The sequence below is a fragment of the Otolemur garnettii genome, unplaced genomic scaffold (genome assembly GCF_000181295.1).
Source record: "Otolemur garnettii isolate 467f Iridium unplaced genomic scaffold, OtoGar3 scaffold00007, whole genome shotgun sequence".
NCBI lineage: Eukaryota > Metazoa > Chordata > Mammalia > Primates > Galagidae > Otolemur > Otolemur garnettii.
In genome coordinates, this window is record NW_003852402.1 from 2,983,319 (window position 1) to 2,995,944 (window position 12,626).

General features: G+C 58.5%; 1 protein-coding gene across 3 annotated transcripts in view; it reads right to left on the reverse strand.

The window, feature by feature from the left end:
* GRAMD4 (GRAM domain containing 4) overlaps positions 1-12,626 on the reverse strand; it is a 42,744-nt gene that overhangs the window by 6,331 nt on the left and 23,787 nt on the right. Inside the window, exons 5-15 of one of the 3 annotated variants that reach the window (XM_003783106.3) lie at positions 10,083-10,215; positions 9,478-9,503; positions 8,927-9,018; positions 7,504-7,595; positions 6,564-6,612; positions 5,483-5,554; positions 5,233-5,276; positions 5,053-5,162; positions 2,066-2,220; positions 385-529; positions 123-216 (exon numbers count right to left, since the gene is read on the reverse strand). In XM_003783106.3, the coding sequence (XP_003783154.1) occupies positions 123-216; positions 385-529; positions 2,066-2,220; positions 5,053-5,162; positions 5,233-5,276; positions 5,483-5,554; positions 6,564-6,612; positions 7,504-7,595; positions 8,927-9,018; positions 9,478-9,503; positions 10,083-10,215 (1,012 nt within the window). Of the gene's footprint in view, positions 1-6; positions 217-384; positions 533-2,065; positions 2,221-5,052; positions 5,163-5,232; positions 5,277-5,482; positions 5,555-6,563; positions 6,613-7,503; positions 7,596-8,926; positions 9,019-9,477; positions 9,504-10,082; positions 10,216-12,626 lie in introns of those variants that run through there. The other 2 variants (XM_023509424.1, XM_012801273.2) reach the window with 2 other exon arrangements.

Sequence of the window (12,626 nt, forward strand, 5' to 3'; positions counted from 1 at the left end):
GCTCACCTCTCCGTCACGCACAGCACCCCGCTCACCTCTCCGTCACGCACAGCACCCCGCTTGCCTCTCCATCATGCAGAGCACCGCCCATATTTCTCCTTCATGTATAGCACCCCACTCACTTCTCTGTCACGTACAGCACCCCGTTCCTGATGTAGTCTGTGGGCATCTTGCGGTCTCTGTTTATCAGGCAACAGCGCCAGCCGTTCTCACACACTGCCGGGACAAAACCCACCTGTCACCTTTCTCCACTGGAAACACTCCTTTGATGTAATACCTCCCTCGGGGAGCGGGACAGGGATGCCCCTGTTAGGGACAGGTTGCCGCCCACAGGTGCACCCTTTCCCTGGGGCTAGGCTGGGCACAGGCTCAGCGCACACGTACCCGCCAATGGACGTTCGTTCTCAGTTAGGTTGAAGATCTCATGGAAATTGCCCTTCTTGGTGCTGTGGAAGCGCCCGGCGTCGTCCTCTTTACTCAGGCCAGCTGGTGCGCTGGACACGTAGCTCCGTGATGAGGTTGTCTGTGGCTGCTGATAATACACAGTGCACGTCAGGCCTGGATGGTGCATTGGGGACACACCAGGGCCCCCCTGCTCATGCCAGCTGCAGACTCAAACGTGCTTACAGGCACGCACACCCCCGTGCAAGTGGTGGTCCAACAGGGGGGCGACGTGCCCCCCTATCCCTGCCAGTGTCAGCTGTGCTTCACCTTCCTCTGCCTTGGAGGGGAGACCCCAGGAATGCCCCACCTTCCCCACACCGAACTCTGTGACTGAGCTGTACCCCAGCAGCACAAACAGTCCAAGGACACTGCTGTCCGGCATGGGGTTGACATTTCATGAATCAAATGAAACTGGCCATGGGACAGGCCATGGAGGCACATGAGAAAACCAGAGTCACTGCACAGCAAGGGGCCCCACAGGCTGGGGCTTCCACACAGACACCATACCTTGTCATGCCCTGACAGCTGGCCAGAAAAGAGACAACAGACACGTGTGACCAAGATGAAGGAAGGACCGGGGGCCACGTGACGCAAGGTCAGGACGCACCGAGCCGAGCAGGGCTGAGCCAGCAGGGCCCTATCAGTCACGTCCTTGCCCGCTTCACTCTCCCTGCTAAGGGGGCTGGCACCAGCTGGGGTTGATCCCAGGAATGTCCCCATCCCAGTTGCCTCCTCCATGTCTGGGGCACACTGCCACCCATATGGCCAGTGCCTGGCTGGGCTGTCCTGTGGCTGAGTTCAGGTTCCCCAAAAGCTTTGTCACCCCAGGACCCAGAAGCATGATCACATCCAACCTAGAATTTCTGCTCCCAGCTTCAGAGGCACCAGCAGGACACAGAGCCGCCCTCTCCTCAGTGGGCACTGTATACTGGACTGTGTGCCAGCCTCACTGCCTCCAGAAAGCCCTCTGAAGCCTCCCGGCCAGCCTTACCACCTCCAGAAAGCCTCTGAAGCCTCCCGGCAGCCTTGCTGGACCCAGAACCTCCCCTGGGGTCTGAGAAGCCTCAAGGACAGCACCTATGTCCTGGCTCAGAACACTGTGCCCAACCCCACAGGGCCTGTCACCATAAACAAAATATGGCTGAGGACCAGCCTATGAGCACAGGGTGGACCTTTCTCAGGTGCTAGTTGGCCTTGACACCAAAGCCCTATGGGCAGGCACAGTAGGACCAGGCGCCCACCATGGAGTGGTCACTCCCAGGCCCCAGACTCTCAGCAGGAGGCACCCTGCTTGCCCTCACCCTGACTCAGGGGGACCCTGTGCCCAGCACACCTTGGGGAAGCACCCCCCCCAGGGGCTTTTAGGCAGGGGGGTCCAGCCCAACCCTGAAGTGCTGTCCCTGGGCTTAGGAGGGGCTGGTTGGCCCCGGGAGGTGAGTAAAGGGACAGGTGGGCCTCAGAAAAGCAGTGGCTGGAGACAGGGAAAGGGCCTCACAGGCTCTCAGGGCCCCGTGCACCTGCCACTACCAGCTTCCCTGATGGGCTAAGGTGAGCAGAGGACTGAGGGCCTGCAGCTGAGGCTTCCCGCACCACGCACACCCAGCTGTAGGCCGGAGCTCACCCTTCGAGACATGGCGGTGCTGGAACGTTCCTTGAGCTGGGGGTCTGTGGGGAGGTTCTTCCAGATGATGTAGGGGGTGTCATACTTGGCCCGTAGCCTTGGGCAGCGTTTGAAGATGAAGTCAATGAGGAAAAACTTGATGCCCGCATAGAGTCCTGGGGGTGGGGGGAAGGTTCCTGTTTAGCCCAGAACCTGGTGATTCTGCACATCTGTTTAGGATGGTAGCTCCGGCACTTTCCATCTCCCAGATCTGCACCCTGTCCCCAAGTCCAGTCCAGCCCAGCCTGGCTCCCTTAGATGTCCAGGTCAGCCCTGGCCCCTCATCCCAGCCCAGCTTCACAGTTTAAATGCAGGTGAGGGCCGTGTCCTGCACTTTTGCACCTGTGGTAGGACTACTCCCTGAGCTCTGTGCCCATCATTAATGTGCCCCCTCCCCAGTATGCCCACCCCTGCCGTGAGCCCCCACCCCACATCTTCCTTATGGTACTAAAGGGAATCATCACCTACCCTGCAGTTCAGAGAATGCCCTCAGCATCTCCAACTATCTCCCTCATCCCCAACCCATCTACCTCCAAATCAGTGGCTCTGCCTTCTAAACAGGTCAGGTCCACCAGGACCCAGGGCCCCAGCCACTCCCACTAGGCCACACCCTCTCTAGACTAAGACACACCCACTCCCACCCAAGCTATACCCTCTTCAGGTTAGGACCCACCTACTCCCACCAGGCCATACCCTTTCTAGGACATATACATTCCCACCCAGGCCCTTCTCTTTCCTGCTAAGACCACACCCACTCCTACCAGCCCACACCCTCTAGACTAGGTCACACCCACGCCTACCCAGGCCACGCCCTCTCTGGCTCCAGCCACACCCTCCCTAAACCTGTCTAGTCAGGCAGGTTTGCCCAGTGCCCCCAACTCTGTCCTGGCCCAGGGCTGTTCTTAACCCACATAAAGTATGTCAGAAATGTCCCTCCTTTGCTCAAACTCCTAACACAGAATCTGATGTCCCTCTGGGGCACAGGCCCTCCCCAAGTCCACCCCCACCTGACCCCTCACCCAGTGCTGCTCCCTGCCCATGGCCCTGCCTCCTGTGAGGCCTCCCCACCACCTGCTCTAATAGCTCCTGCAGCTGGCTTCCGTGCCCTGTTCATCAGCTGTGGTCGCCTGCCCAGAGGGGGCAAGCCTAGAACTGGAGTACAGAGGACCACCCAGGCCCCCGGCAATGCACAGGGAAATGCACCTCGAGCCAAGGAAGCTGTGTCCTCTGAGCAGCTAGAAATGTCGGGCTATTCCCCATGCCCAGGGCTGCTGGGCTGCCTGCAAAGCCAGCCCGACAGAGCAGATGTGAAAGCCCCTGCCTGCAGAGCAGATGTGAAAGCCCCTGCCTGCAGGCTCTGAGTTCACGTCCCTTCCTTACTTTCCTAAAAAGGGAACTAGAGAAAGCTGTGCCTGTGCTTTGCTTACGTCTTGCCTTTGTAAGACATTTGCACACAAATGGATAAACCCAAGTCCCAACCTTTTCACTCTAGAAATACGCTCAGGTGGGGAAGGGCAGGAGTGGGACACTGGTTTGGTCAACTGGACTGAGGTCCCAGGCCTCCTGCAGCCCAGCCATGAGGGACAGCTCGGCTTGAGAGCCCTCAGATCCCAGCTGGGGCCATCCTCACCCTCTGCACTCAGGGCTCCTGTTAGCACAGGCAGAGGTCAGACAGGCAGCGATGATGGAGGATGATGTATGGGCGTCTTAGGCTACATCAGGCAGGGTTAGTAAGGGCCACCTGATGATGGTGGTGAACGTGGTGTGGTCGCAAGGACCAAGCCATACCAGCTGCCACAAGAGGACGCAGGACAGATTCAGACACCAAACCCCAAGTTCCTAACCACCCGGCTCAGACAGAGGGCAGACAGTCCCAGGGACCCGTGGGCCCCAGATGCTGCTACACCTGTGAGCTGAGTCCTCATTAGAGGTCTGACTTGAGGTCTCAGGGGTCTTACACTCCAGGAGTCCTGAGACTAAACAGGGGCTCGAGGGCATTTGGGGGGTAAAGATCTGAGTTTCAAAACCAAAGCCCTGATCAAATCTCGCTCCACCCCATACTGGGACGCCACTGAGCCCCAGGGAGCCATCTTGGGCTGCTGCTGCTAGAACTCAGCCCTGCTCTGTCCCACTAGTATGGTGCCTCTAATTGCTTTCCTGAGCCCACATGGCAAGAGGGACTTCTGGGCTTTTGAGAGCGTGGGGGGAGGTCTGTCCTCCAGATGCTGCTCAGGGTCCTCCCCCACCCCTCTTCCACAACTCACACAAACCATCCTTTGGGGGCTTACACAATTCCTGCCTGCCCCACAAGGACAGGCCTTGCTCCTGACTGCCCATACCCGCCCACATCAGATGCTGGGTCATTGTTGAGGGTAAGAGAGAAGACAGAAGGGTAGCAGGTGGACAGGCTGCCCCCATGGTAAGGTGGGGGGCCACGCACCTGACCCCACACAACCTGGGACTCGTGGCCAGCTCCCCTGTCCCTCTCAACCACAACTCCAGAAATAAGTATTTCAGGAGGATGTAACTCACAGCCTCGGCCACGTTGCCAAACTTCCCAGCTACAACCAGCTTCTCTGCATCTCAAACCAGACTCAGGCACCCCCACCGTCAGCACAGTCCACCCAGGGCAACTCCCCTGGGGTTCTCGGGCCCGGCAGACTGGGCCTAGGGTTCACCAGCTCCTTCCCCTGGCAAGAACCTGTGGCCCCTTAGAAGGAGAGGGCACATGTGATTAAGACATGGCAGCTGTGTGCCTACATCCTACATGGGCTCCATCTCCTAAATGGAAACATTTCAACAAAAAGCAGGCCCTCCAGGTCTTCACCCGCAGGCCTGCCCTGCTCTCGCAGGCATGCCAACACCCGGCAGATACAGGGTGGGATGCAGCCGCCTGTCCCTGACACTGCTGGGACTCACACCCCCACGAGGTTGGGACAGCTCCTTACCCACGGCGAGCCCCACCAGGCGGTAGGGGAAGAAGCAGGAGGCCAGGAAGGCGGCCCACAGCGCCACATACAGCTTCTGCGTGATCTCGGGCTGGACCCACATAAACAAGCTGGAAGGGAGATGGTGGGCTCAGGCGGGGTGGGGTGTGCCCCGACCGCCAGGTGGGGGCTGGGACTTACTTCTTGATCTTCTCCAGTATGTCAGCCATCTTGCCAAAAAGGTTCTGTGTAAAGAAGAAACCCCGATCACGACAGATCCTCAGTCACTCCACAACCCTGGGAGAGCCCAGGTTCTGGCAGGCCGGAGACACCTCTGGCTACCCACAGTCCAGTGGTCCTATCCAGCTACTCCCAGGCCTGTGGGGGGGTCACTTCTCTGCCCAAGCCCGGGCCCAGCATCCCCCAGAGACCATGTCAGGGGTGGCTGTACCTGGGCTTTCTGGGCAACATCCAGCACTAGCTGGAATTTCTCAGACACCGTCAGGTCTTCCTTGGGAGGTTCCTTCAGTCAAAGGGGAAAGAGAATTTTCCACTGAAATTTAACAGTTCAGAACAATTACTGACAAAACAGCATGAAGGCCTCCCAGCCCCAGGGACCTGTGGGTCGCTCTGCTGCCCCTCCCCCTAGTCAGTGACAATGGGACATCCCTCAGGGACCCCGGTGCAAAGAGAGTGGCCCTCTGGGCTAATGGTGAACTCTCATCTGGAGGGCAGTGCACACAGCTCAGCTCTGCAGGTGCACTGAGGCCACCTAGCCCACTCCCTTGCCCACAGGCAGGGAGACCACCTTGTCCTGCCTATCAGAGTCCACACATCTCCCATTCATTAAGAACCTCCCAAGGCTCCCAGGGTCAGGCGGGCACATGCCTGCCTCCTCCCGGCCACCACCCTCACCTCTGTGTGCCCCATACCAGAGCAGGTTCTTGGTGTCTGACCAGGCCACGGGGGCACCAGGGGCTCCCTCTACACTCCCCTGATGGTCCTACCCCCTGGGCCAAAGTCTCCCTCTAGAACAAGCTTCTATAAAAGGCCCAGAGGCTTCTCAGCCACATGGTCTGGTCTGCCACAGCTACTCATCTGTTGCGCAAACACAGCCGTGGCAGTGTATAACTGTGGGTACGGCTGTGTATCAATAAAACCAGCAGTGGGCCAGAAGCAGACTCTAGAGTCCCAGGCAGGGCCGCATCTACTCATCTAGTTCACTGTTTGCCCCTCTACCCAGGGAGGCTATGGGGGCTACAGCAGTCCCTTGCTGCCCCACCCCCATCACATCACTCCCTAGTGGGAGCCCCAGCAAGAAAAGGCTAGGGCTTGGGGCTGGGGGTGTCAGGTTCCTCCTCCCCCACTTCTCTCCGGGGCAGGGCTCCCAGAGGAGAGCCACACAGCCTCATTCATTAGACTCCCCATCTGTGGTCTTCCTGCACAGCCCCTTCCCTGTGCATCACCCACAGGCTATAAGCCCCCACCTGGCACAGATGGACAGAGGGGACTCTTGGCCCTGTAGGACTTACCACGGCTTCAGACACCTCTGGCACAATGCTCCACTGTATCCTCCAGCCCCTGGCACAAAGGAAGCAACCACACACCTTTAAACAGTGTCACCTGCAAGCAGCGTGGTCAGGGGTGACATCCTATCGCTGCCTGGCCTCCCCGCAGGGCTGAAGGGGCCCTTCCCTGCCAGCCAGACAGGCTCCCAGAACCCCCTGCCAGTGCACTCTGGGACAACTAGGGCCGCTCCCCAGCAGTGGACTATTCCTGCCACTCTCTTCGGCCCCTCCTGAGGGCCACTGGAGGAGAGGGGCCACATTCTAAAGCAACTAGAGGTGGGGGGGATGCCTTCGACAGAGCCAGGGAAACAGCAGCAGCAGCACTTCCACTAGTCCTGCTCCTCTCTGGGTGCCGCGACTCCTTGAGAGGACCTACGAGTTTTCTACAAACACATTTCCAAATGAACCTGCTTAGGCACAGAAAGTCATCTGGAAAAATCAGCATATAAAAGTACAAACTTTTGGAGGGCCGAGGGCAAGTCTGGGATCAGGGCTGCTCCCTCCAGGTGGGTGAGAAGCTGAGCTTCAGCCCAGGGTGTGGGCCTCCCCCGGAGTCAGGGGTGCTCAGCACAGGGCCTGGGCTGGCGAGCCTGTGCTGCTGTGACACACCCCCCGGTGGGTGTGACAGCCTCAGTCTGCTCACCCCACCCCGAGTCCAGGCCTGTCCATCTCATGACAGCCATCAGCAGGGACCTCACATGGCACTGAGCCCTTGTGGCTTCAGTGACCCACATGCTGAAGTTTGGGGAGAACTGTCTGCCTGGGGGGTCTGAAGCCTGCCAGAGATTCCCTGCCAACACTGGGCATGACACATGCATCTGGTGTTATGGGTGGTGTGACCCAAGACATAGCACAGCCACGCACATAGGGATAAAGTAGCCACAGGACAAACTCGCTCACCTACCTGGCGATGAGGTAATTGAGGGATAACCTCAGAATTGCTAGAAACAGGAACAAGGGGATGGCCCAGCCGTGCCACACGGCATTCATGTACACCTGCGGATTCAGGACGTAGAGTTAGGCCACGTGACAGTTGGCTTAGGACAAGCCCCCTCCCTCCAAATCAGCAACTCCCAGCATGGAGACCTGGCCCAGGGCTCCCAACACACCCCAGGAGGAGGAATGTCTGACAGGGAAGCTGGAGTCAAGGCTGCTTCCCAGCTAAGAGCTGCCAGAGAACCTTATCAGGATGGAGCCACTGCCCTCGGGGGAGGGGTGTGTCCTGCACAGCAGCTGCCCAACACTGATCAGGACCAGGACAGGAGTGCTAGGCCCCTCATCCTGGTCCCCGGGTATGCTCCCACGCATGGGACTCAGCATCACTGGGCTCAGCATTGCTGGGGGGGTCATCCAACTGCAGGTTGAGACCCCCCTGGTGGCATGTCCCTCCCCCACACAGTTGCAGACATACAGCAGAAGTTCAGGGGGGCTGGGAACAGAATCTACCCACATCCAGGCAGAGGCCAGGGAGGTGGGTCTGAATCTCGGGTCATCTCTTAGCCATAGCAGACATGACACATTGGTATCCTGGACCAAGGCAGCACCCACCTTGCTACACAAGGCATTTGTGAAGGGTGGCAGGGGAAGAGACCTCCGAGGCCAATACAGAGCTGACCTCCACCCCAACCTTCATCTCCCTGCACAGCAGGCATGTCCAGGGCAGGCACAAGGCCATGGGCTTCAGGGCTGGGGCTAGGGTGGTCCTCAGGACTCCTCTAAACTGAATCCAGCTAGGGACCTTGGGGCTGATGGCTTTAGCTGAGAGGGTGCCAGAAAGGCAGAGCGGCCACCCTGGAAGTTTTGGAGGGTTCCTGGGCTGCGGCCCCTGTGGGACAGTGGCAGTCTGCAGGCCTCCTCCTCCTCCAGGGTCATGGGGCTCCCACAGAGGCTCAAGTCCTCAGAAAGAGACGTAATCTCCCTGTGTATGGCTAAGGGGTAGCTGCTGCAGGATGATTCTGGGCAAAGCTGCAGGGCCTACTGCAAGAGCCCCTGGCAATGTCATCCTTGATGTCCTCTCCTTCCCCAGGACTCATGGCTCACAGAGGCCCGCTGGGTGCTCCATACCACCACACTCTTGTCTGGAGCCTCCCTGGTCCCGACATGGGTGATGAGAGACATGCCTATGCAGAGACAGCGGCCATTACGGCTCTGTCCAGGGGGCCCTGCTGCTGGCCCTGGGCCCCACCTGACGTGTTTAATCAAAGCGACCCTGTGGTTGGGTGTGAGCATCAGTGTGCCCACTATACAGATGAGGAAACTGAGGCTGGGCTAGACCCTGGGGCCCAAGGAAGTGTTTCCAGGGTGGGGTGATGTCACCAGCCACTCACGGTGAAGGCGATGGCAGACGTGTAGACAGAGTACCAGTCAGATAAGGCAGAGAGGTTCTTCACGAAATTTGTGACGGGCTTGGCACCACGCTCTGGGGACAGAGCAGACAAAAGCAGTGAGCCCCTGTGCCCATGTGCAGGGTCAGGCTGGTCTCTCTGGCTGACACAAAACCCAACAGGGGCCAATACAGGGTACTGCTGACTCCAAGGCCAGCACTCCCTCCTGAGTTCTCTGTGGGGAGATGCCACCTGACCCCTCCACAACAGTGGACAAGAGAAAGGGGACAAGGCAAACACAAGGGGAGAGGCTCCTCAGAACCCCCAGGGCTGGGGAGCATCTAAGGAAAGCATCACTTTCCATCCCAAGTGTCAGGGCTCCTGGGAAAACTCCCACCTCAGGGCAGGGGCAGCCTGAGGGCCTGGACCTCATCCCCAGGGGCCAGGCAGGTGTCTTCTTGAAGGTCTAAGAGAAGGTCACCTGTGCCTCACACACCCTACACTTCCAGTGCCACCCCTGCTGGGCCCCTGCAGTGCTGGCCCCAAGTACTCACTCAGGCGTCTCATGTTCTCAGTCAACCTGGGAGGAGAGGAGCTGGCATCAGTGTACGGGGTCCTGCGTCCCCACTGCCCACCCCTGCTGGCTGGTGGGCCCAAGTGCCTAGGACCCCCCAGCACACACAGCTAGCAACTCAACCACACCATGCCCTGGGGTGGCACTTGCTGCCACACCTTAAGCAAAGGAACTGCTTGCCAATGGAACTGTTCCCTTCATCTGCCCACAGAAGTCCCCAAGGCCCTGCTGTCCTTGCTGTCCTTACTCCTCTGAGACTCCCAGTGCCTGGCAAGTAGAATCAATATTTACAGAGGGGGAATGTGAACCACTGGTGCAGGGAAGGCCCTGGAAAGGCAGGCACTGACCCTGAGCCCATTGTCCCCGGCAGACATTTGTCACAATCCATGAGCAAGACCAGCATGGCTGTGACAGGGGTCTGGGCTGCCTCACGCTGTGCGTCTCTGAGCTGGGCTCGAGGTCCCCAGCCAGTCACATCCCCCCCCCTCCAGAAGACCATAGGGAGACAGTGTCAGTTCACAGTGACAGACATGGCCTGCCTGCTAAAGCCTCAGTGTGGCCCCCCGGGCTGGGTGCAGGCCTCACCTGCGGGCGCTGAGCGGTTCCTCCGCCTCCACAGTGCTCTCCTCAGGCTGGAAGCGGAAGTCCTCCACATACGCCCCAAACTTCTCATAGAACCACTTCTGGGCACGAGAGGACAGCCCCTGGCTCCGGCGGTCTGTAGGGAGGCAGAGGCCAGGTGAGGGGCACAGAGGCCTGGTGAAGGAAGCAGGGAGCTCTTGAAGGAGCAGCGGCTCGAGAACACAGGGGTCCCTGCCAGAGAACATTCTGACGGACTCAGTTCCTTAAAGACACGAGGTGTGAGCAACAGACGCACACTTCACCCTCCGCCAAGCCAGGCCTCTCTTGGCCAGCACTGGCTATCCAGGCTGTCACTCGGCCCACCTCAGGGGTCTCTGTCAACCTCCTGCTCCATCTCTGCTTTTTCTGGGTGGGTTCATCTCCCCCTCCCCAGACCTGCAGAGTCTGAGGACCAGCCAGTGTCAGGGGGGTGTCCCGGGAGGGACAGGGCCCAGCCAAGGCAGCAGCCTGGGTGAGCTCTCATGGGCGAGTCTGGTGACTGACCCTGCTGAGCAAGGCAGAGACCCACAGACAGCAGCTCACACCACAGGTCCCCACATGGTCACTGAGGCATGGACCAGCCTGTCCGTTCTGAAAGCCAGTTGTGGGGCAGCCCATGGTGAGCGCTGTCCTGCGGTGACTGAGCGGTGTGGTCAAGGGGGCAGGTGCCACAAAACAGAGGCCACCACGGGCTCAGGGCAGAAACCTGGGGGACCACAGCCATGCGGCACTGAGGTGCGTGTACCCCAAGGTCCCTGGCAGGTAGGCAGGCTCCCAGGCTGCTTCCCACAGCCCAATTGGCGTGGTTGTTAAGGTGAAGAGTCCAGGTCGTGTTGGCAAACTTGTCCCCACAGTGGCAGACGCCACACACCGATGTGTGGCTGTGCTCCTGGGGAACTTCATTTACAGACACCAAAATTTCAGATTTATGTAATGGTCACACATCACCAAATAGTCTTTTGAGGTTTTTCGACCATGTAAAATGTAAAACCAGACAGGGGTCATAGCTTGCTGACCCCCAGGTCCAGAGATTGGTGCTGGCTACCTGAGGAGAGCAGGCCCCTCTTGTCCTGGAAGTCCACCCCTCTGGCACTACCTTGTCATCGACCAGAACCAGATAGGTCTTTCCATCAGGCCCTTGAGGCTAGTTCCCTGAAAAACCCTAACCTGGCTTATCCCTAATGCCTTTGATGACTGACCGTATAATGGGACTGTCCACTGACCCCGCTGTGCCTCCATTTCACTGGTGCAGGACGCAGCATGAGGTCTGTCCCCACCCCCCAACTCCTTCCTCCTAGAGCAGCGGTTCTCAACCTGTGGGTTATGACCCCTTTGTGACAATGAAAATACATCCTGCATATCGGATATTTACATTATGATTCATAACAGCAGCAAAATTATAGTTATGAAGTAGCAACAAAAATAATTTTATAGTTGGGAGTCACCACCACATGAGGAACTGTATTAAAGGGTCATGGCATTAGGAGGCATTAGGAAGGTGAGAACCACTGTACTAGAGAGTGCTGGGGCCACAGCCAAGGAAGCACTTTCTCACCTAGGCTCTTCCACACAGAGCCTGACCAAGGCAACTGACTAAAGATAGGCCTGGGCAGGGCAGACAAGGCTGGACCATGAGTAGAGGGACCCCGGGGTCTTCTGTACTGCTCCTGGTTTGGTGGCCAAGGTTCATAGACCAAGGGTCTTAAGGGCCCAAAGAGGCCATGCGCCAGGGGATATAGCCCCAAGCTGGGCTGGGTGGGTCCAACACCCAGTCCCTGGTGAGGGGGCAAACACCACATCCCCTCTGGAAGGCAGCTCTGTGAGGCTATGGACAAGGAGAGGCCTTCCCTCCTGGGGCCTTTATTCTTTTAGACAGAGCCTCACCCAGGCACCCAGAATGCCGTGGCGTCATCAGAACTCACAGAAACTTCAAACTCCTGGGCTCAAGTGATCCTCTTGCCTTGGCCTCCCAGAGTGCTGGGATTACAGGCGTGAGCCACCGCACCCGGCCGGTATTCTCATTTTTATACGGGCAGGGCTGGAAGCAGGAGCCAAAGAGCCTTCTGCTTTAACTCTCTGGGCTCTGTTGGCACAGTCAGTGAGCTCCTTGTGAGCGGCCAACCTGTAGAAACAGGCACTGCCACAGAGAACACCCAGCCCAAGGCTCAGGAGAGCTGAAGGGAACATCCAACCCCCATCAGTCCTTGAAGGACAGTTCTAGAAAGTACAGTGTGGAGTAAGAGAAAGAAGAGGGCCCAGGGTGGGAAGAAAAGAGAAGAGAAAAGGTTCTGTCTCCCGACCCCTCCGGAGGTGGTCTCCACTGTCCCTTCTCTGCTGTCATCAGGATAGTCAGCCACGGGGAACACTGCCAGGTCAATGGCAGAGTGATCAGCACGGCCCTCACACCACTTCTCTGTGGCCAAGGACAAAATAACATGTCCTGGCTCGGCGCCTATAGCTCAGCCGGCTAAGGCGCCAGCCACGTACACCTAAGGTGGCGGGTTCGAG